The sequence below is a fragment of the Vanessa atalanta genome, chromosome 9, assembly GCF_905147765.1.
Source record: "Vanessa atalanta chromosome 9, ilVanAtal1.2, whole genome shotgun sequence".
Classification (NCBI taxonomy): Eukaryota; Metazoa; Arthropoda; class Insecta; order Lepidoptera; family Nymphalidae; genus Vanessa; species Vanessa atalanta.
The window spans coordinates 839,355-862,096 of record NC_061879.1 but is presented as its reverse complement, the minus strand read 5'-3'; the positions used below and the strand labels follow the sequence as shown (position 1 = coordinate 862,096).

The following is a 22,742-nucleotide window of genomic DNA, read 5'->3' as shown; positions in this document are numbered from 1 at the left end:
ATGCGATTGGTTTTTCGAAAGTTGATTGGGTATTTTTTATGTTTGAGTGTTTCCGAAAGCAATAATATTTTTATAAAATCATAAATTTTAAACGTAAGTATCATTGGAACAACCCACGATTTGGCAAAGATCTTAATTGAAAGAAAGGATTGATATTTCTGTATCCTGAAGTTTTATACCAATTCTTCGAAAACATTTAATAAATTACAATTAAAAAAATAAAAAAGTGAATTTAAAAATTAAACATTTATTTAACGAGTCCTTAATGATTAAATACTTAACAACATTTTAATATACACCGATTGGTACACGACCTGCTGGCGTTTCTCTCACCATGCCGACCTCGCCGTTACCGCAGTTATACAGAACTGATCCTTCGCCTACCGCTGGAACGGAGCCTCCTAAGGTCACCGTGCCGAGGAACGGCAGAGACCCAGCAACAGACACAATACCGTCCACAATTAAGTCATCAGCTACGATCGAGAAGGCCGGTGCTGGTAGTGCCGGTATGTGCATCGTCAGCTGACTGGTGAAAGGGCCCGGTATGCCGGGGCCCGCTAGGCCATAAGCTTCTGGTATGCAAGCGGGAGTGCCAATACATTGAGCGAATATACTCTGAAATATATAAAAATCATATAGTAACATACATATATAAAAATTCAAAACGTAAAAAGTTCCGTACGAAATTAAATCCGGCAATAAAAATTAACTCCGGTGGTTTATTAAAATTTAAGTAAAAATAATATATACCTCTAAGAATAAAATTTGGAAGCAGAGAATAAGAATAGTCTTAGTCGCCATATCTTTTGTTTGTGTGCGTCTTGTTATTGAACGTTATTAAGTTTTGATGGCCTACACTAACCTACTGTCCTATTTATATTGAATTAAATTTATCACTGCACTAATTAATATATTGATACTTACATCATATTATCGTCATTACAAAACTAGTATTACTTACTATATTGTTACTTTATTGTTATAGCAATGTCGTCGTTGCTAAATTTCCGATAAGAATGCTAACTGTTAATTATGAAATTTTATTAAAATATGATATAATTATTATTAATATCAATGAACTTGCATTATATTATTACGTTGCAATTAGAGTTAAAATTGATTTAGAAATTATTAAGAAAGGAGAACATCATTACAACGCACGGCAGTTTTTGTTGTTTTGGTTTTCTGTCAGACTGAGATTTCTTCCATAATGGCTTGCTACGCACGTGATGACTCTGTTGTTTTTTTAGTTATCGTGTACCTAACAAAACTTAAGTTTTTGTATCGTATTATTTATACATTGGCATCGTGTTGTACTATATGTTATTTTTGGAAAGGTAAGTTTTCCCGTGTGCTATAAGTATTATATATTTAGCGTACAGAAGTCTAATAGATTAAAAAACAATTTAAAACGAAAAATAGTTCTATCTTCAAATTTATTTTGATATAAATAAATCACCAAATCATACATATTAGAGTAAACTACTTAGTTAGTTGATAAAAATTTACAAAATCAAATAAAACACAAGTAACAATTTTACCAATTAAAAGTCGCGCCAATATCGACCTTACTGTCCGCGTCCAAAAAGCAAAAATAATGGCGGTTTAATTCAGTTTCGCGCGCTTTTGTTTTTTTTTATTTGTTCTCGTTAGTTGTGTGGATAAAGTTATCTCTAAATATATTATACATAATGTCAATCGTCACCATTTTAACATTTACTCCAAAATTGATGTACCAGTTAATTCGCAAAAACATCCACTTGCAAATATCAAAGACTTTGCAAATAAATAAACTGGAACATTGACCGAAAATTGTAAACAATACAAGATTAAGATATTTATAAAATGAAGAAACAATCACCTATTAAAATAATTAAAACATTTTAGTAACAACGTTTTGTTTAAATCTTAACATTTTAATCTAATTAATACTTAAGAAATTGTGTGTGGATATATCAAATTCATATTAGTTATTTTTTATTGTTTTTAACTTATATATACATAATAATTTATAGTAAGCAATGGTTTATTCAGTGGCATTTCTCTTGATTGACGCTGGTATGATTTGTTCAACACATTTAAATCAAATAAAAATATTAAATATATAAATATTCAAATAAGTTCATAAAAGCAGTTTTGAATCATATTATAGTGTTGAAATAAACGTAAAGTGCGTGGTGCACGCACCGGTTCGGAAAGTATATTCTACCGAGGAAAACCGATAAAAACTCAGCAGTTACTCTTTTCCGATATAATTTATTCTACTTTCAAATAGTACCTACCTAATACTTTCTTATTGTTGTATTCTCGCTTAAAGGGTGAGTGAACTAGTATAATTAGAGGCACAATTTATTTAATATCTTGTTTCCTGTATTAGCGGTTCAAGGAATGTTTATTGTCAGTGTCAATTTTTATAAGGCGACCATTTGCCATAAGTTAGCTCTCGTAGTCGTCTGAGTTTGTGTTTTTATAACAAAAAAGTTGCAAAATTTTTAGGATATTGTGACAGTATTAAAAATATACGTTAATTTCATTTTATAAATAATCAAAAAATCATCTTGAATTAAAAGATTTATCAAAAGGGCAAGATGCCAGGGCCGCGTGGTCGGTCGCTTGCATTCTAGCATGGGGTTGGTGACCTAAGATTTCAATGAGTTTGTGAAGATATTTTTGCACTTTAAATCAGCGAGGTTAACGGACTTACAACAAATAGAGAAGATATTACTCTATTCGAAATACAAATACTTATTACTTCACTCCTATTTTGTTGGAGGCTCAGTTAATAAAGTCAAGGGAAAATAATTGAACGCATTTGTTATTCAATATTTCAGTCTATATTTACAATGTTTACGCATTAAATACAATTATCGTTATTCAACTATTGAGATACTGTGCAGTGATATTATTATGCAACTGAAATTTAAGTATTCAAAATACATACCGAGTGTATGTATTTTTATCATTAAAAATGATATACGGAGGTTGGAGGTTCATCTCCAGCATTGGTGTTCAGTATTACGTTTTTCACATCGTGTCTTCCTATGGTCAGTATCAACTTTGGATCAATGATTAAACAACCATTTTGTTTCGAATGATCGGTTTATTCATGTCAGTAATCGGACTGGCAAATGGGTCAACTGATGCTGACTGCTAGTAGACATTGGTAGTCCAAAAAATATTTTTAATTATTTCAAACCAGAATATAAAAAATACTAAGTAACGCTATTTATCGGGCTTGCACAAAGCCCTACCACCTAGTAATATTTGTCTAAAAATATTCACAAGTTAGTAAACCTATTATAAATCGTTTTTTTTAAAGCAAGTACTTGTAGCCCAGATCAAGTTTTTAGAGAACCATACGATCTTAGACTGCTTGTCCACTGGTGCGGAGAAAAGTTCGGAGCATTTAAAAAATCATACATATTAAACGTGGAGCGTTGAAGCGCAACATTAAAACAGGGTGCTCAGCATGTGCATCTTTTTTCATATTTAACGCAACTCAAAGCCCAACGCTGGTCGCTTTGATTCTATGACACTTCTGGAGTTCTCGGCCGAGTCGAGCTCCGCTTCGGTTCAATCGAAAAACACAGTCCGCAACGCTGCTCTACGTAGATCCTTCCCACTTCTATATTTTCTTGCATATCTTCAATGGACAGACAGCTACAGTCTAACATAACTTACCTACTTACAAATGTATGACGTCACAAATGTTTATTGATGATAAATGTATTTTTATGAATTAAGTAACACGTCGTGTGTTTAATTCTCGTAAGTAATGTTATTCAATACGCTTTTATTTGTGGTTTTCCTGTATTTATTAATATTTAACTCACATTTATTTATATAACATGGATAATCCTAGCTTTTCAGATTTACATAAACAGTATGAGTATTCAAATATGTTTTGTTTATAAAAAAATCGCAAGAAATGCGAAAGTTCGCATGGATGGATGTTTGTTGCTCAATCGTGCTTGAGAAGCTGAAATGATCTGAAAGTATTTTGGGATATACATGTATATGGGAACAGGAACACAAACAGGCGAAGCCGCAGCTGACAACTAGTATTAATATAAAAGAGAGTTTAAAGTACCGAAATATCACTATGTAATCATTCATCACGTGTCAGGTCAAAAGTTAGAGCAATGACCACTCCGACGACGTTTATCTTAAGTTCGGCCGATAAGATTTTCGTACAATGCGTAAATCATTAAACAATATGTTTATATAATAAAAGTTGTTTCTAGCTATTTAACTCTTGATGTCATATTTAGAATCATATTTTAACATCGATTCAACGACTAAAGTAACGTTTCTTAGAAGCTATCTTTACAAGAATAACGACGCGATGATTGGGAAATTTTGATAAAAATATTTATTTTATAGCAATAATATGAAGTCGCTCAGTCCTTTGCAGTTTCATCCTATAGTCTCTTAAGCACCCAAAATATTTTTTAAGACCTTTCTATCTAAACAAAATCCCTAAAAAGAATTATCTAATTCTTAATCTTAAGACAACTTGATGAGGGTCGCCTATTGGTGCACTTCACCAATGGTTCAAGACTTCACCATCGCGTGGCGTCCAGGCTTTCTTGACCCCGTACCTTGGATTAAGAGAAGCTTGAATGCACTCACAGTCTTATTAATGGGTTCGTGGCTTATTTCATTGCTAAATACAAAGAATACTAACTCCAGACTACCTATTTGAAATTTTCACTTTACATGTTGTAAGTAACAGTTTACCACAATTATTTTTAAGAAATTTGCCGCCACAATGAAAGTGTCGCCCTGTGACCTTCCGCCGTACACAGCACTGATAATGCTTATAAATATATTGCGTAACAGTACCTCCATTTACTTGATATACTCGACAAAATATACCTAGCATGTGCCGAATTATTTTGATTTTATAACTGTTCATAAAAAAGTCTTCAGTGTATTCAAACTAACACTTAACAAACTGAAAACCTCACCCAGTCGTTAACCCAAATCACATTTGACTTATTTCGTAACTGGAAGTGTTCCTTGTTCTACGATTTTAATATTGTTTACTTTCACGCTCATTTCAGACTTTATAGCTTGTTGGCGGCAAATTTAGCAACAAAGTCTTTCCGGGAGAAATGCCCGTAGCTAAATATATCATTTATAGTTATTGTATGGACCACTTTTTTATGTAATAGATTGTAGACTGGCAAATGGGCCACCTGATGTTAAGTGGTGACAACCGTGCACAGACATTGTCGCTGTTAGAAATATTAAGCATTCCTTATTTTGCCAATGTGGCACCAACCTTGGGAACTAAGATGTTATGTCCCTTGTGCCTATAGTTACACTGACTCACTTACTCTTCAAAACCGGAACTCAACAATACCAAGTATTGCTGTTTGGCGGCGTGTGGCAAAATTATTCGACGTGTGGGTGGTACCTACCCAGCCGTGTTTGCACATAGCCCTACCACCAAGTATATATATATTATTTAACACGCACGTAAAACAAATCAAATTAAAGCTGCAAGGGATGGTGACCATCCATTGTCCCCAATTCAAAGGAGTGGAGGCCAATACTTATTTTTCGAATAAATTGAACTATACATTTCATTCGGATGGTTGAACAGTCTACCTATAATAAGATTTAAAAAACATGTATTTTATTATATATACTGTTTGTTAATTGTTTAATTAAAGTTTGTTCGTTAACTTCAACTTGGATTTTTATACGCTTATCTTAAATATTTAAAATTTTACTTAAAAATGTGCTTTTAAGGGATTAACATCACTGAAGTTGACTAAATTATAAGTATTGAATCAATGAAATATTAACATATGTCTTAATAAACTTCAGAAACGGCGGCGTTAGCCTATATATTATTAATTAACTTTGTTGCTTTAAATATATATTCGCCTTTCGGTATCATAAAATCGAACAAGTTTTTGCACGAATCCGGCAAACGATAAATCAAAAAACCCAACTCTCCATAACATTCGTGTGATAAAATATTATCTGTTTAAATAATTATTATTAAGTATAATTTTTTTTTATATTACATATTCTTGACTTTGTTGAAAGTGTACCTACCCTAACAATAATTGTAAAAACGTAATAAAATAAAATAAACATAAAGGAACTAATTACGATTAAGGAAAAACGTTTTCAATAAAACGTAATGACGAGAAAACAATTCCGGCTTTATCGTTCCCAAAAAAAAAAACTATTTGAAGCCCGTGTCAAATATTTGTACGATCCTCGCTAGTTCGGTGTGACATCGCGATGTGGACGGGCGGGCTGGTGCTATTACTCGTTGGGTGCGCGTGCGCTATAACGCGGGACCAATTCTACCCCCATGGACAAGGGCTCGACCAGCGATTACCACGGGGTGCTGAGGTCTCCTCCCCAGAAATACCGTTGAACGTACCCATCGTCTTCTTTGGCGAGACTTATGAAAATATTTTCGTAAGTACCTACTTTTGTGGATATCAAATTGTGTTGATACCTTATTATTAATACACGGTTTTTAAAATAAAGCGTATCTCAATAATCATACCTATTATTAATTCAATTAGAGTAATTAATAAATACTCAACTAAAGTTTAATGATACGGCAAAATGTAAATCTTAATCGTTGTACATTGTTGCATGTACTTATAATTCGCATGAATATTTATTATTATTATTTATTGCTACATATAAACATAGTCATTAATAATGATCATCTAACTTTTTTATGCGTCGGTACGGAATTTTGGAAGTTGCTGAATTCGAAATTGTGACTCGAATTGGACGTATAATTAAATATTGTATTATTAAGTCAACGTATTTTTTAAATAAAGAAATACTAAATTATTAAAAATAATTCTGCTTAGAAAAAGTTGGTGAATGTCAAAATCATTAATAGTTATACTAACTAGGAATATACAGGCTTAATTCTAATGACAAATTGTATCTTTGCAAATAAGGGCTTCTGAAGCCCTTATTACTTTATTTATTAAGCCCGTGTAAGAAAATTTTTATTCATAATAATATGTTTTAAATAATGTATGTGTTAAAAAAACACTCAAGCGCTTTCGTCGATGCGATTTAAGAAAATTGATTCGAAAATAAATTTCTACATATTTTCTTCGGTCAGAAAGCGAATGAACGGAGGCGTTTAATGCAATTTTTCACTATCCCGCATTGCGTGCCAACTCCCATTATTGTGGTGACATTGCAGTCTAAATTCATATTTGCATATTTGCAAATCTTAAAAAAAACTATCACACTTTCATCGTGTGCACTTTACATTTGAATAACTACTGGGGACAAAATATACTAATAAATTGTCACTATAATGCAATCGAAAAAATATCGTAGTTGTTATGCCGTTGTTCTAATCTACTAACATAACATTCGAGTTGCGGTTCTGGCGAAGTTATACCGGGAAGAATTGGGATGAACGAATATAATCGGGAACGTATAACATTATAAGTTAACAAAATTGGTCGCCCGTAAATTCATAGACGATAAACGTTTTTCTCTAGTTAAGGAACCCGTCCTGTACATCCAACACCACATCTATGTAGCTAACACGTACGCTGTTGCATGTCACAGAAATTTGTTGCTACAGTTTTCCTTACGTCTTCATCACTATTTAGTACCAGTTTATTACATAAACTTGGTTTCATGATTTGTCCATACTTTCGATTCTGCGCGTACTTTCCACTGGGTCATTTGGTTCTGATCTCGGAAGTTGATAATGATAAAATAATCTATTAAAAGTGAAACCGAAGTGTAAATAGACGATATCGAGTTTATTTCAAATATCGGAAATTCCACGTGGTGCACACATCGATAAAGTAAAATTGACTTTGCTTTTTAAACCTAAGTATAGTAACTGCTGGCCTCATGGCTCCTTTCCCTTTAAGGAGAAGACTTTGCGCTAATACCACCACGCCGCTCCGATGCGGGTTGGTGGATACACAGGTGGCACCATTTAATTGAAATTAAATTATGAATTTAGAGGCTTTTGACTATCTTTGAAAAACCAATGATCGATTAGGATGAACGCGTTCTAATCACTAGGCCATCTCGGATCTTAAAAAAGTAACTTTTAATAATGACAGCCATTATTTTTTATTTTTTATTTTTTATTATATCATAATATGCAAATAAGCACTTTCATATTACAATTGATAGACAAGCTTAATACTTAATACATGAAATACAACGTGTTAACTAATTACGATTGATACATTAAACTAGAACAATGACCGAAATTTAAAACAATAGACGTTGTTGACCACTCTAATAAAACAATACGTTTATTATTAGTAATTAGTGTTTCTTAATAAGTAATACATAATTGTTGGCTATTAGTTTAAGTAGTTGTTTATTCAACACTTAATATTTCCCTCTCTGATTGTATAATGCAGATGGAGCGTCCGAAACATCATAGTGCTGCAATTAATTTTGTATTCGCTTCTTTATCTGAGATTTCATTGATTTAAATTTTTGGAAATTATATAATCTTCTTCTAGAGACTGACCAATCTCGGAATTGTCTGTAAATAGACTTATCTACTATAGACTACTAGAATAATCTTTTGAATTCCGTTGTTCATTGATAATTATATAAGTAGTTATAATAAATTAAGAGTCTGTTAACGAAAGACGCCGAGCTCGAGATTAATTATAAATACAAGAATTAATTTTAAGCACGTAAATTTTCAGTAGCGCTTGAATCCGCAATCATAAATTAAGATCAGTGGATAGGTCGGGGCAGGGCAGCACCATGGTCACCTGAACCGAGGTCCACAGGCTACATATACAAAAAACTAAATATATATAAAAAAGGAACATTTTTACACTTATTTATTAAACTCGATTAAGATATGTTCATACTTGCAATACCATTTTTTTTAACTTTTTTTTGTGAGTGATTGTAATATGCGTTTAATGATCAGAAGAATAGAAATATAATATAGTATGTTTGTGTATATATTTATATACACACATGCACACGCACACGCACGCTCGCTCGCACGCACGCAAACGTTTTATAAATATATTTGAAAATGTGGAAATGAAATGCTCAAGGTCGAGAATTGCATCGTTTAAATTGAATGCTCTTAATGTTTAGTTTTTGGTTGTATAACATCTTTATATTGAGATTTATACGCTTTAAATACTTATAATATTATTTATTAATTTCGTAATGTAACATATAATGTTCAACATAATATATTCCTTCAGAGCACATTTTTTACGTTTAATCACCGTTTACTCTGATTGTTAGGTAGAGTAGTGCGTGGAAATATATAGGAATTAGATATTAGTTTTAGGGATAGGTAAGTAGCAGTCATTGACCGACGTATCCTCCGCCCACGTGCACTTCCGTCGCTGTACAAAACGTTATCAGTGCAGCGTTGCGAATATAATGCATTTCTGATTTTGGTCAAAACATTTTACATTGTTCAATATAATTTTCTTTTTCAACTCAAATTCATTTATTCAATATAGAAGCATTACACTTTCATATTGATGGTCAAATTAAACACTACCACCGCCCTTACCACCACTTTTAAATATTATAATATATTTTGTTATTATAAAGTACATAATATAAAAGATACTATTTTTAAATAGACTCTAAAAAAACTCTTAAATCGATATTTTAATGAGATAAATTTGAAACAACTACCTACCGACTTGGAAAGTTGTTAATCTTTAAATTTCATTATAAAAGTGGATAAGTTATTATTAAGTAGCTATCATTCACTTGTCATTATTATTTGGTAAATTGGTAGCTGTAGCTCGCTGCAAATAAGGATTGTATATGGTTTATGTCATCCAGATTGATTGACATGTGATTGTTACTCCGGTCCTTAGATTCGTACTGTAATCATCAATGACTGGGACATCTACCTCAAAAACTTATACTTAATAATATTTGCGCGATATTGGTGTTGCCGATGTCCCTCAGGTGAGCCTCCTGCTCGTGTGTCACCTATAGCATAAAATAAATATGAATCATACAAATTATTTAGTTTTATAATAATAAATGGTCACGTAATAAATTATGTGTTGATTGCTAATTTTTTTTGTTACACAACGCAAAGTTATATAATTTATTTTACTTCAATTTGCATTTTTTGTAATAACTTTAGGGTAACACGTTTGCAATCCGATATAATCTTAGTAAGTACTTTTGTGTTGGTATATTACTAATGGTTACAAATAAATGTTGACACAATTTGATATTACATATTTCTAATATCGAGATATTTTATGTATGTTCTGAAAATAAACATTTTTATTTATCGTATAAATATATAGTGCAGCCAGCAAAAAGCTGAGTGATTAGAACCCGACTCTTGATTGTGTCGGAAGAAATTCTGGAACATTTATTAGAGATCGTCTACGCCGTGAAGAACTAACCCTGCAAAATTTTAGGTAATCGGACCTTTAGTTTCTAGATAGATATCTCATGATAAGTTAGTGGTATTTCGATATCTATGAAGATAAGAATAAATAAGTAGTATTCATAAAAATTTATTCTAAATATATTCATTGGCGAAAATAAAAATAAAAATTATACGCAATATGTTTATATAAAGAATGTCGCCATGATTTATTTTTGCTTACTTACAAAATATACAAAGATTGCCCGATAGAAAGTGAATTTGTAATTGATATTACACCAAAAATCAATAATGAAATCTAAATGTTATAAATGCAAGCAAAATAATATTGAATATTTCAAATCTTAATTATGTAATTTAAAACGTAGCATGTAATGAGTTAGAAATTTTTGTAACAGTGTAATGTTATCGGGAGTTAAGCAAGTGTCAAGACCTCAACGGTAGCCTAAGCGTGTGATATTGTTATCACTATGCGACTAACAAACAACGCTTGTGTACTGTACTACCTAATCGTAAAAGATAAATTGTTATGTAGGTATAATTATTACGAAATGAACCTGTACGAGTTTCGGTCGCACGGATGTCGCGGCTCGTCAGCTTTTGTAAGCGTCAGCACACTACTTATTTCTACTTTGACATAAAAAATACAATACATTTAAAATTCGCTATCACTGCCTGCTTCACACAGGTAGAATAATGGTCTATATGAACAATTATATCATAATATACATCTCTATTGGTCTATTGGTATAATATTTTTTCCGACAACTTCAACAATTAGTTATCATTGTATTTTAGCTAATTTATTCAAAATCTCAATGAATTCTACATCTAAACTTTCCTCATGAATCACTCCGTCCATTAGTGCAACCCGTATTAAAAACCTTTGGCAGTTTCCGAAAGAAAATAACGTTATATCTAAATAGGTGTATAACCGAAAACGTATTTTTTGAAAATACCTAAATCTAAACGAAAACCTAAAGATAAACTCCATTCTATTATCAAAATATTTAAAAAGAAAATTGGCAGCTGCATTTCGTCCACTTTGTTTATAAATGTATGATTCCTCACGTTCATTTCCTTTACCGCCGAACACGATGTATTTAATTTAACTTCTCATCATTATGTTATTATTATTTACTTGGTTGTCGGGCTTTGTGCAAGCCCCTCTGGGCGGTAATATATGTGATACCTGTTTATCATAATATCTAGTATTGTTAAGTTCCCGTGAATCAGTGTAACGACAGGAACAAGGCATATAAAAACTTAGTTTCTAAGATTGGGGCGCATACGTTATGAAGAGTGATTAATATTTCTTAAATTATCAATATCTATGGGGTAGCCCCGTACTAACAGATGCCTATTTGCCAGCCCTATTTATGATATGAAAACAAAATTAACATTTGTTTGTCACGTCTATATTTCCATACGAAAAATAATAATATTCATTTATTGCAGGTAAACAATTATGGCGTGTTGTCGTTCAGAGCAGATATTCCAACCTTTCTTAACGCTGAGTTTCCCCTACCGTATCCATCTATAGCCGCGTTTTACGCGAACATTGACACTACACAATCGGGCGAGGTTTACTATAGGGAAACCAATGAATCCCATGTGCTGGTCAAGGCGGAAGAGAGCGTGCAAAATAACTTCCACGATTACTACGATTTTAGACCTACGAGCGTGTTTATTGCCAGCTGGATAGACGTTACTTATGCAAGCAAACAATGGCAAGATCGTAAGAATAGCTTCCAGATTGCTATTATTAGTAACGGCACAGAGAGTTTTGTGGAGATGTTGTATCCTGAAAGGGAAATACAATGGATACAAAAGGAGACGCAGCCAGGCAGTATGCCTGATGCGAAGGCCCAGGCTGGATTCATTGCGGAAGACGGCCGTCTCTTCACACTTAGAGGTTCTGGTAGTCATCAGATTAGGAATGTCGTTTCGTAAGTATTTGAGCATGGAGAAACAGTATTGTAAATTAAATTGATAAATGATGTTTTATGTTAAAAAGTACAAAATTTAAACTTGTATTTTTATCTATCCAAAAATGTTATACATACAAAGGGAATTGCCTATATAGAAATATTTGCACCGGTGTTTTACATTTGATATTTTTTATGTAAGAAAATGCTATGACAGGTATTTTTTTAATTAACATTTTGGTTGATTTTTCGGAAAGGCATCAATTTAATTATATAATTTATTTAAAAAATCGATTAGATACTCAGGGTGATAATGGAGGAAATTATTAAAATTTATCAAAACGGGACTAAGTTCTATTTGAATGTTATTTTGTAATTTCAGATGGTCTAACACTCGTGAACCCGGAAAATACGTATTCCGCGTAGGAAACATAACAATAGATGGTACCGTAGCCGTCCCCGACCAATACGATCAGAACGAAGTAGAAGTAGAGGAAGAGACAAGAACGTGCGCTCAGAGTGGGCCCAGCGTCTGTCACTTACAAGCAAGATGTGTCGATTATCAAACCGGTATTTGCTGCCAATGTAGTGAAGGCTTCTACGGAAACGGAAAATCTTGCATTAAAGACGATGTTCCATTAAGAGTTCACGGAAAGTTAAATGGTATCATCAACGACGTTAATCTTAACGATGTAGATATCCAAGCATACGTAGTAGTTGCCGATGGAAGAACTTATACAGCTCTTTCCCAAGCACCACCACTGTTAGGAAGCAGTTTACAACTTTTAACTGTACTTGGTGGCGTATTAGGATGGCTTTTCGCCAAGCCTTCGGGAACGGCGAAAAACGGATATCAATTAACCGGTGGACTTTTTAATCACACAGCGGATATATATTTCCCAGACTCCAAGGACAGGGTCACAATTAATCAGGAATACATTGGGCATGATGTATTCGATCAGATAACCCTAGATGCTGATATTCGTGGTACGATTCCGATTGTATCGTCGGGATCAAGATTGGAAATTTCTGAATATAACGAAGAGTACACCGTTGTGGAAGCTGGTCTAATACATAGTGTTTCATCAAGAACGTTTACCAATAAAATTACCGGACAAAAGTACGAACAGAGAGTATCTCAAACGTTTTCATACAACCCATGTAGATATGCACCACCAACTGAAGAAAATGAAATTTCAACTTTGAAAGTTATTAAGAATTACTTAGGCTATGAAACGAGGGAAAATATTGTTAGATATAGTACTAGTAACAAAATTCAACCGAGGGGTCAAGAAGATCCTTGTATAGAGGGGCGAAATTCCTGTGGTACTCATAGCACATGCGTTGTACAAGGGGACTCATTTACATGTGTATGTCAATCAGGTTTCACTAGTATTTACTATGAGGATTCTCATATTTGTGTAGATATAGATGAATGTGCGGCTTCCACTCACAATTGTGATAGCAATGCTGATTGTTACAATCACGATGGCGGTTTTCAATGTAGATGTCGGGACGGTTATGAAGGGAATGGTATTAGTTGCAATATAGTGTCACGTTGTAGAGACAAGGTATGTGATCCTCATGCACAATGTATAGATAACCCTGGGGAAGAGCCAATTTGTTCATGTAAGCCAGGATTTACTGGAGACGGGCAGAGATGTTGGCAAACACTTAATAACATATGCAGCAGATGTTCACCGTATGCGTACTGTAGCTATTCAGATCAAATAAACAGTTACCAATGTCAGTGCAATCCTGGTTTTAGTGGTGATGGTGAATATTGTGTTGAAGATACCACTTCAATACCAGATGTAACAGAGACCACCGAAATATCTGTTGCTCCTCTACAGTCAACGACTGCAGTGATATCTGAAGTTGAATACAATGAAACGTATGTGCTTCCGAATTGTGAAATTATTAACGACGATTATGAGTGTTTCTGTCCTCCTGGATATTCAAGATATAAAGATGAACGAAATAATGATTTGTGCCGTATAGATACTTATAAAGAACCAAAGAATACAAGTATCGTTGAGGAGAATAATGACACTTCAAGTAGGTATTTCATAAGTCGTTTTACTTGTTATGCTTATCGATAGATAATAATGAAATGTTTTTTTTGTTGCAGTTACTTGCAGCATAGACTCGGAGTGTCCGCCAAATGCGATTTGTTCATTCTCAGGGCAGCAATCACAGGGACATTGTGTGTGTCCTGAAGGATACGAAGGAGATGCTTATGAGTGCATCGAACGAACTGGTTCGAGTTGTTCATGCGGCCCCAGTGCTCACTGCATTGACACAGCCACCGGTGAAATGATGTGTGTCTGTGATCTTGGTTATCATGGCGATGGATATGTGTGTAGACCCAATTTTAGTTGTACGAACAACTCTGACTGTGAATATAATGCAGAATGTCGACCAGATCCGAACACTGATGAATTTGTTTGCCAATGTATAGAAGGTTATATTAAAGACCAAAACGATGCTTGTATACCTGATGGGCAGCTATGTAATGGAGCAGTATGCGCAGAACATGCTTCTTGCCTCTATGATGAAACACTAGAGGTTAATTATTGTAGTTGTGATGAAGGATTCGAAGGTGAAGGCATTTCGAAATGTGTTCCTTTAGGCAAGACGTGTGACGTAGCGAACGACTGTAGTCCAAATGCGATCTGTACGACAACAGAAGCATCGTATCAATGTATATGTCGTGAGGGATATTTCGGTGATGGTTACACTTGCAATGCTGAAATGAATTGCAGAACGAACATTTATCTTTGCGATAGTCACGCTTCCTGCTTGAAGACTAGTGAAGGATACGAATGTGAATGTAATACAGGTTATAATGGCAATGGAACTTACTGCGAGATAAATCCGAGACAATCAGGAAATTTCTTAGTCGCCAGTGATGGGGCATCAGTCTACCGCGTACCTTTTAAAGTGACTCCACGAGAATTCGCTACTCCACTTAATAGTGCTATATACCAGATAGCAGTTGGTATCGATGTCGACTGCCTTACTGGAAGAATTTATTGGGGCGACGTTGGTGCCAGCGCTATAAAGAGAACCTCTTACGACGGATCAAATTTTGAACAATTTTTGTCATACGGTAGGTAAATTTATTATCTTATTTACTAAAATGTTAACGACAACATATAATAATAAAATTGTAAGAGTACATTTTTCTTTTATAGATATTCAATCACCTGAAGGAATGTCTGTAGATTGGACGTCAAGAAATATATTCTGGACTGATTCAAAGAAACTTACAATTGAAGTAGCAAATTTGGACACGAAAGTAAAAAAAGTTTTATTCAAAAGGGATGGGATATTTAACCCTCGTGGCATTGCGGTTCATCCTGGAAAAGGGTATGTATAAATACGCATGTCAAATGTTTATATAGTTTGTTATAAATATAATATAAAAAATGGCCTTTTAAAAAAATTATGGCATTTAATCTGCTAGATGACACTTAATGTTGTGTCACCCTAAAATGGTATCAATATTTCAGTTTAATCGGTTTGAACGATATATTAAAAGAGTGAAGCAAAATTAAATTTGATAACGAGAGTAACATAATTTTTTTTTAGTAAAATTTTCTGGACTGACTGGAATCGCAATGGACCTAAAATCGAATGGGCTAACATGGACGGCTCACAAAGAGGCGTCTTTTTAGATAAATCGGAAGTGAAGCTACCAAACTCTTTAGCTATAGATTGGTCGAGAGATCGTCTTTGCTTCACTGATGCCGGCCTCTACACTATTAAATGCGTTAGCATTGATACTTTGGAAAGTGAAACAATTGTAGCAAACTGCTCATATCCATTTGGTCTAGCGATCAGCGGAGACAGCTACTATTGGACAGACTGGAAAACGTAAATATATTTAATAATAATCTTATATAAACAGATATACTGCATAAGTAAAATCATTAAATACATCTTTTCTAGTTTCATATGACGAGAAAGATCACTATAGTCGTGTATTTAATAAGAGCATATTATTACAGATTAAAAATTGAGTACATCAATAATTTAACCCTGCAAAGAGGACAAGTTCCTATTGCCACTGCGTCAAGAAGGCTGTATGGAGTAACCGTTGCGCCAGAGCAATGTCCAAATCAAAGTAACATCTGTCAATACAGAAACGGGCAATGTGATCCGAATCAAATATGCTTGCCAGATGGTAAGGGCGGCAGAACGTGTGCGGCTGGAGACAATTATTCTTATTGATTTTTGAACTAATTCTTATAAAAGGTAAAGTTTATAATTATATCTTAAGTTTCCATTGAAGATACATATGGCTTGTGAATTAATTAAAATTGCAATAGCGTTTATACATTTTGTATCGCTTGGTATTTTATTGACGTTATAAGACGTATCTTAAAACGTAACTCTATTTTTCTTAATAGAAGTAATATTTATACATTCTTCAAATTAACATTTTGTTAGTGAAATATATCATATATGTTTTTACTGATCATTTCAACCAATAACCTTGTTTTCATCGAACAAATAAAAAGCAAAAGTACTTAAAAATAATAATAAAAAAGTGCCATAAATTAAAAATCAATAAAACAAATACTCAACTTTAAATCAATAAGGTTTTATTTATATTTAATTAAAATAAAGGATTACCAAAGCAATAGTAATGTAATTTTATTATTTATTTTGTTAATATACACAAAGACAGCATTGACACATGTGTACCGAAAGCCTTAAGTCTTCGGTGTTGCAAGTGTAATAAATATTGCATTTGTAGAAAAATATATTTAATTAAAATTATATTCTAAAACAAACGAAATACACATGGGTGAATGCACTTTGAACTTTTAACATTACAATATAAATATTCAATTGAATTGTTTCAATTACAAAACAATGTATTTTAAAAATGTAAATATATTGCCTAATTAACAGTTTAATTTGTATTATTTCTAAATAAAATATTTCCATACGATTATTTTGAACTGAATAAGTTACACGCAAGACAATTTTTTTTTTATATAAATTCTTATCATGGTTTTTTTTATTTTTATTACAGTATTAAAATAAATCCGATAATGGTACCGTATGATGATTATACAGTCTATAACTTTAAGAAATACTTCTAAATACATACGCATAATACACAATTAAGAAAAGTTACTTAAACGTCTTTAGTTTTTTTTTTAATTGATTTCAGAATCGTTTCTTTTTTAATAAAACTATAGCAGATAGTCTCATATGACTCAGAGAAGGTAGACTCGACATTTCAATTTTAATCTAAGATTTGTTCTATATGTTTCAAACTCAAATAAGCTAAAATTATATATTATGTAGCTGCTATTATGGATAGGAACGATATAGCAAGCGCTTCATTAGCGGCTGTTGTGTGATGGGTTCGAATTATCAAAACAGTTTTATCATCGTTACCGAAATACAAAAAAGCAACACCGGTTCATCTCGGTAGAATCTACATTCCGAACCGGTGATAGCTTTACATTAAATAGTTTGTTAAATGACGATTCAAAAGTGCTTGTAAAAGTCTACTTGAATAAAGTATATTTTGATTAAATAAATGTAAAATTCACATGAACAACTAAGGAACAATTAAGTACTGTAGCTACAGCAGTGTACTTGCTATATCCCTTCGATCAGAAATAGAGATGTGTCAAAATTAGTTACTAAATTCATTCTGTGAAGTTTTATTGTTTATTGTTTGCAAATCTTAAGATATAAACGAGATTATTTTATGCAAATTAATTAAAGAACATAGTTTTGCATTTTGAGACTCCATCTAACCCCAAACATCCTCAGTGCGACCAAATTTAAACACTAATGATCCAGCGAAAATAAAAGCATTTTGCATGAATAGGCTCACACCTGGCCACGTGTGTTTGCTGCTACCTGTTGACAAATTTTATTATTTAGCATAGCTGATTTGAAATATGACTTTAGGTCTCTTGAATATGATATTAATATCTTGAATATGTCCCAAAAGGAGGTGTTAACCCCCTTTTAGATGCTGTTACAATGGTCTACTAGTAGATATTAGGTTCAAGGCCTTGGGTTGGCCTTTTTCACTCCTTTATTTAAATAATTACTGTAGAATGCAGTTATTTAATTAATGAATTATTTAAAAAAATATAGAAAGTACACATTTTGCTGTAAATTAAATGTTTTTTTTTTCATACAGTTCATTATATTTAAAAATGCAAAAGTATTTTCTTTTTCTCACTAGTAGAAAAAAATATATCATGCTTTGTTTAGGTTATTATGAATATTTTTAAGCAATACCTGCATTAACGTAGTTTGCAAACAGTATCCAGCAGGCGGCGATGAGTGACGCAAAGCCCACCACGAAACCGAGGAACAGCCAGAGCCGAGCCCCGCGTGGGCCCATACAACCACCTGTGTAGGTTTCTCCTCGGACCTGCAATTGAAATGACACACATTTTATTTATTTCCGATCTAATGATATGATATGATTTTGGTGGTAGCACTTTGACGACTCATCAGATATTCTATGGCCTTACAGTAATACTTATTATTCTTCTGGTTTGAAGGGTAGTTTAGCCAGTGTTATTATACAAGGGACAACATTTTTGTTTCCAAGGTTGGTGGTGCAATGGCTATGTAAGTGATGGTTACAATTTCTTATAGCGTTAATGTCTTTGGGCAGTATTGACCACTTACTGTCAGTTGGCACAGTTAATACTCTTCCTTCCTCCAGCAAGAAAGTAAGTACTAAAATGGACAGACCATATGTGTGTGTACATTTCTTTTGAATGCCAATTCTATTAGTCATTATTTCATATTACAATAATTACAATAGTGGACGAATGTGCTATATTTTTGTGTTATATTTTATTTTTATATCCAGGTACTAAATTAACACTTAAATATCTAAAACAGGCTGACTGTGAACTTATTATTTAAAAAATATACGAACCACTGAACCATTTTTTTAAGGCTAAGTCACATTTTATGAATAGTATAGGTGCACGGTCAGGTAAATGGGTCATCTGATGATGATATATGATCATCGTCATCAGTAAACATTGTTGTAGTAAGACCTAAAAGCTGGGGAACTGAGATATTATCTTTCATTATCTTTCATATATATCCTTTGGTCTTGTACTTACATTTTAGAGGATACACATATGGTAGATTTTTCCTTAGTATACTTACCTAATATATATTAAGCATGTATCCACTAGAGAATCTCATGCTCTACAAGTTAATATTCATAATATAATAACCTGAGCATTAGACACCGAGTTGACCATGAGTAGAGAAAGTGTGGCCATCACACCGCACACATGAGCTGCATTTGGCAACTCTCCTGGATACACTGATGCTGCATCAATAATGAACCACCAGCCAGTGAAAAACTGGAAAAAAACATTGTTTTATTTATGTAGTAAACATATTTAGAAAGTTATATGTTAAGTTGGTTAAGTATATACAATTTATATTTCAATAGCATTTTGAAATCTTATACTTATATTATTTATTAGATTGAGTAATTGAATTAGTGTATTAAATTGATCCCCTTTGAATTTTAAAACAATTTGCATGCATAACATTTCATATAATGGATGAAGTGTTGCTTTTTTATTTTTATAATAGAAAGGGTATTCTTACAGACAATAATGAAACACGTATTAGTGCAAAATAGCTCTTCGCTTTCTAGACCACACGTAATATTTACAGAATGTTCTATTCGTTAGTACTAAATATAATAGTTGGTGGGAAATATAAATGCACTTTTTAGAAGTAAATTTCCAGAAAACAAATTTGCTTTTGTGTTGTTATAACTTGAAAGAGAAGGTACGTAGTGAATCATCATCTTACGAACCAGTAAACCTGCGAAGATAGAGGCTAGGATGTTCCGTTTTTCTCCACTTTCGAACCAAATACAGCTCGGCATAGATAAGTTGTCGAAGCAGCTCATCTTGAGTATTTGTTTTTTAAAAAATACTTTTAATTACTTTTAGAATGATTGTAAATAAATTTGACAATCGAATATTTTATCAAACGTCAATGTCAAATTTATTAATTGAGCATAGAAAAATAATAAAATTACCTCGCTTTCAGTGTGACATGGGCAAAATAATCTGTGCGCAATATAATCTGCCCAATTTACTTTTCTTTGCAAAATGCTTTTTAGGTCGTTTTGATATTTATGCTTTATTTTTATCATTCAGCGAGTGTGAAAAATTTTAAAAAAAGTGGGATACTTTTTTTAAAAAGAGCTTCATTCACTTTTCCTGAACCTATTTGCTTATAAAATATATATTTTTTTAAATTATATTATTCCAAATTATATTTTATGATACATACTGCATTATTAAAATATTGATGTACAATTTATGACAACCGTAGTAGGTATTTCGAAATATTTCTATTGGAATAGTGTGTTCATTTTCTTAATAGACAAAATATAATGACCAAAATTACTATTTTCTAATTTGTGGAAAAATGGTAAATATTTCTGGCGGGCTTTTACAGGCGGATATGACGAGTAGATTAATTAAAAAAAAAACCTTCCTTAGTTATCATATACATATAAGGAATTCCTGTACAAAATTTCATCCTAATAGACACACTGGTTTAGGCTGTGTGTTACTGTCAGTCATTTAAAATTTATTTAAGTAGGTATATTTTTACCTATTTTTTGTTCATTAAATAACATTATGTAGCTTTATATCATTTAATAAGATAAATAGATAATTTTTAGCTTAATCGAGTGTAATAGTCTCATTGGTAAATTTTATTAAAATGTTATTTTTTTATCTTATTTATTATATTTTCGGATCACGGAGTACCACAAGCTAGCTATCCAAATCTTTTGCAAGCATAATATAAATGACCTTTTCTCTTTTTTTTTTAAATAATTAATAACATAATAGTGTTATTGAACATTATGATTATCATTTTTTTGCATTGCAATCTGGAATCCAGATTCAAGAGATTCAATAAAAATGAGATCCTACGCTGAGTATTTAGCCATTGTGGGTATTCATCGGGTAATAATATGGTATATAAACGTTGTTGGCTACGGCTAAAGGTTGCGAAAAGTGGATTAATCAGACTCTGAAACTTAGGACTTACGACTTACTTTTATCCGTGGCTACTGTTTGTTTTTTTAAATTATTTATAATTTATTTAAAATATATCAGAACAAAAACAATATAATAAATTACATGACCGGCGACAGACATAAACTCGTCTCTATATTCTGCAATTATTCTTTGAATTGTTCCGTAAAAGTTTCCAAGGAACAAAGCGACCCCGCTTTTCTAGTGTCGAACTACTATCGAAGAATCTCAGTCATCCGATTTTTTCTTGAAACAAAAACCCCTCACTCATTACTCAGCCACGACTTCCCTTCAAAAGCAATTTATCGTTAAACTTTTTACGGTCATTTGTTCTGCGTATAGACTAGTGATTACACAGAATACTCAACTACAAGTAATATAACAATCGTAAAATGTCTTTTTGTTTAAAATATCGGTGTAAAAGACACCAAAACATTTTCTGTATTTTTAGACATACGGATCTGATACAATGATATATCTGTTACATTATCTATTGGTAGTTGTAACGAAAATAATAAAAACTACTTTTGCTTTTTGCAAGCTCTTCATAAAATTATCTGCCACCAAACAACAGTACTTAGTATGTGTTCCGGCTTGAAGGGTGAGTGAGCCAGTGTAACTACAGATAGAAGGGACATAAGATATTAATCCTGCGTTAGTGACTGCATTGCTGCTATGAGGGTTGATTTATATTTTTTATAGTAAATATCTATGCGCAGTGACCACTTACCACCGGGTAGGCTATTGTCCTTTCGAAGTATTATAGTATAACTATATATTATACTTACCATTTATTAACGATAATTTTAAAATTCAATCCAAGCCGTAACCATACACATACTTTATTACACAGTTTATTATTTTTCCAACAATAACAGAGTCATTCATCTAGCCTTTTTTGTTCCTGTAGGTATATCCGTATCAGTTCTCTTGTCATTAGAATATAAAAATAATAAAATACATATATCTATATTCAGTTACACCATTCACTGCTGCATTTGGAGTAACTAAAAGTATAGATAAATGTAGAATTTTTAATATTGGGCAGTTTTTAATATGGAATTGGACGAGTATCCAAGAAAATGATTGATTATTTTATCCTTAAAGGTGTGCCGTGTGATTTCCCGTAGAGTAGATTAAAGCCACCCATCTCAAGAGTCATAAGAGTCAAATAAGGGTTGTGTTAAGCGCATCAGTCAATACTATTAGCACTTAGCGCCTCATCAACCCGTATGGTAAACTAACCCAAGGAAAAGCATTTCCAAGTAGGGTTAGCGTCAAGAACACGGTCATAAAAGTTTTAAAATGGTTCTGTCATTTTACGAAAAATAAATG

At 32.7% G+C, this 22,742-nt stretch overlaps 3 protein-coding genes across 3 annotated transcripts; 1 reads left to right on the top strand and 2 right to left on the bottom strand.

Annotated features, from left to right (window-relative positions):
- Positions 1 to 231: 231 nt before the first annotated feature.
- LOC125066489 (chorion class B protein M2410-like) lies at positions 232 to 905 on the bottom strand. Its single transcript, XM_047674576.1, has 2 exons — positions 751 to 905; positions 232 to 615 (listed from the first exon to the last, which is right to left on the bottom strand). The coding sequence occupies exons 1-2, from the start codon at positions 799 to 801 to the stop codon at positions 289 to 291; spliced, it is 378 nt and encodes a 125-aa protein (XP_047530532.1). The 5' UTR covers positions 802 to 905; the 3' UTR covers positions 232 to 288.
- A 5,335-nt stretch (positions 906 to 6,240) lies between these two features.
- On the top strand, positions 6,241 to 16,667 carry LOC125066177 (nidogen). The gene is made up of 7 exons (XM_047674134.1): positions 6,241 to 6,447; positions 11,849 to 12,339; positions 12,701 to 14,376; positions 14,450 to 15,430; positions 15,516 to 15,690; positions 15,913 to 16,197; positions 16,332 to 16,667. Exons 1-7 carry the CDS (start codon positions 6,265 to 6,267, stop codon positions 16,552 to 16,554), a joined length of 4,014 nt encoding a protein of 1,337 aa, XP_047530090.1. The 5' UTR covers positions 6,241 to 6,264; the 3' UTR covers positions 16,555 to 16,667.
- Positions 16,668 to 17,992: 1,325 nt separating this feature from the next.
- On the bottom strand, positions 17,993 to 20,340 carry LOC125066178 (transmembrane protein 50A). Its single transcript, XM_047674135.1, has 4 exons — positions 20,165 to 20,340; positions 19,566 to 19,697; positions 18,601 to 18,736; positions 17,993 to 18,210 (listed from the first exon to the last, which is right to left on the bottom strand). Exons 1-4 carry the CDS (start codon positions 20,258 to 20,260, stop codon positions 18,101 to 18,103), a joined length of 474 nt encoding a protein of 157 aa, XP_047530091.1. The 5' UTR covers positions 20,261 to 20,340; the 3' UTR covers positions 17,993 to 18,100.
- Between the last annotated feature and the right edge of the window lie 2,402 nt (positions 20,341 to 22,742).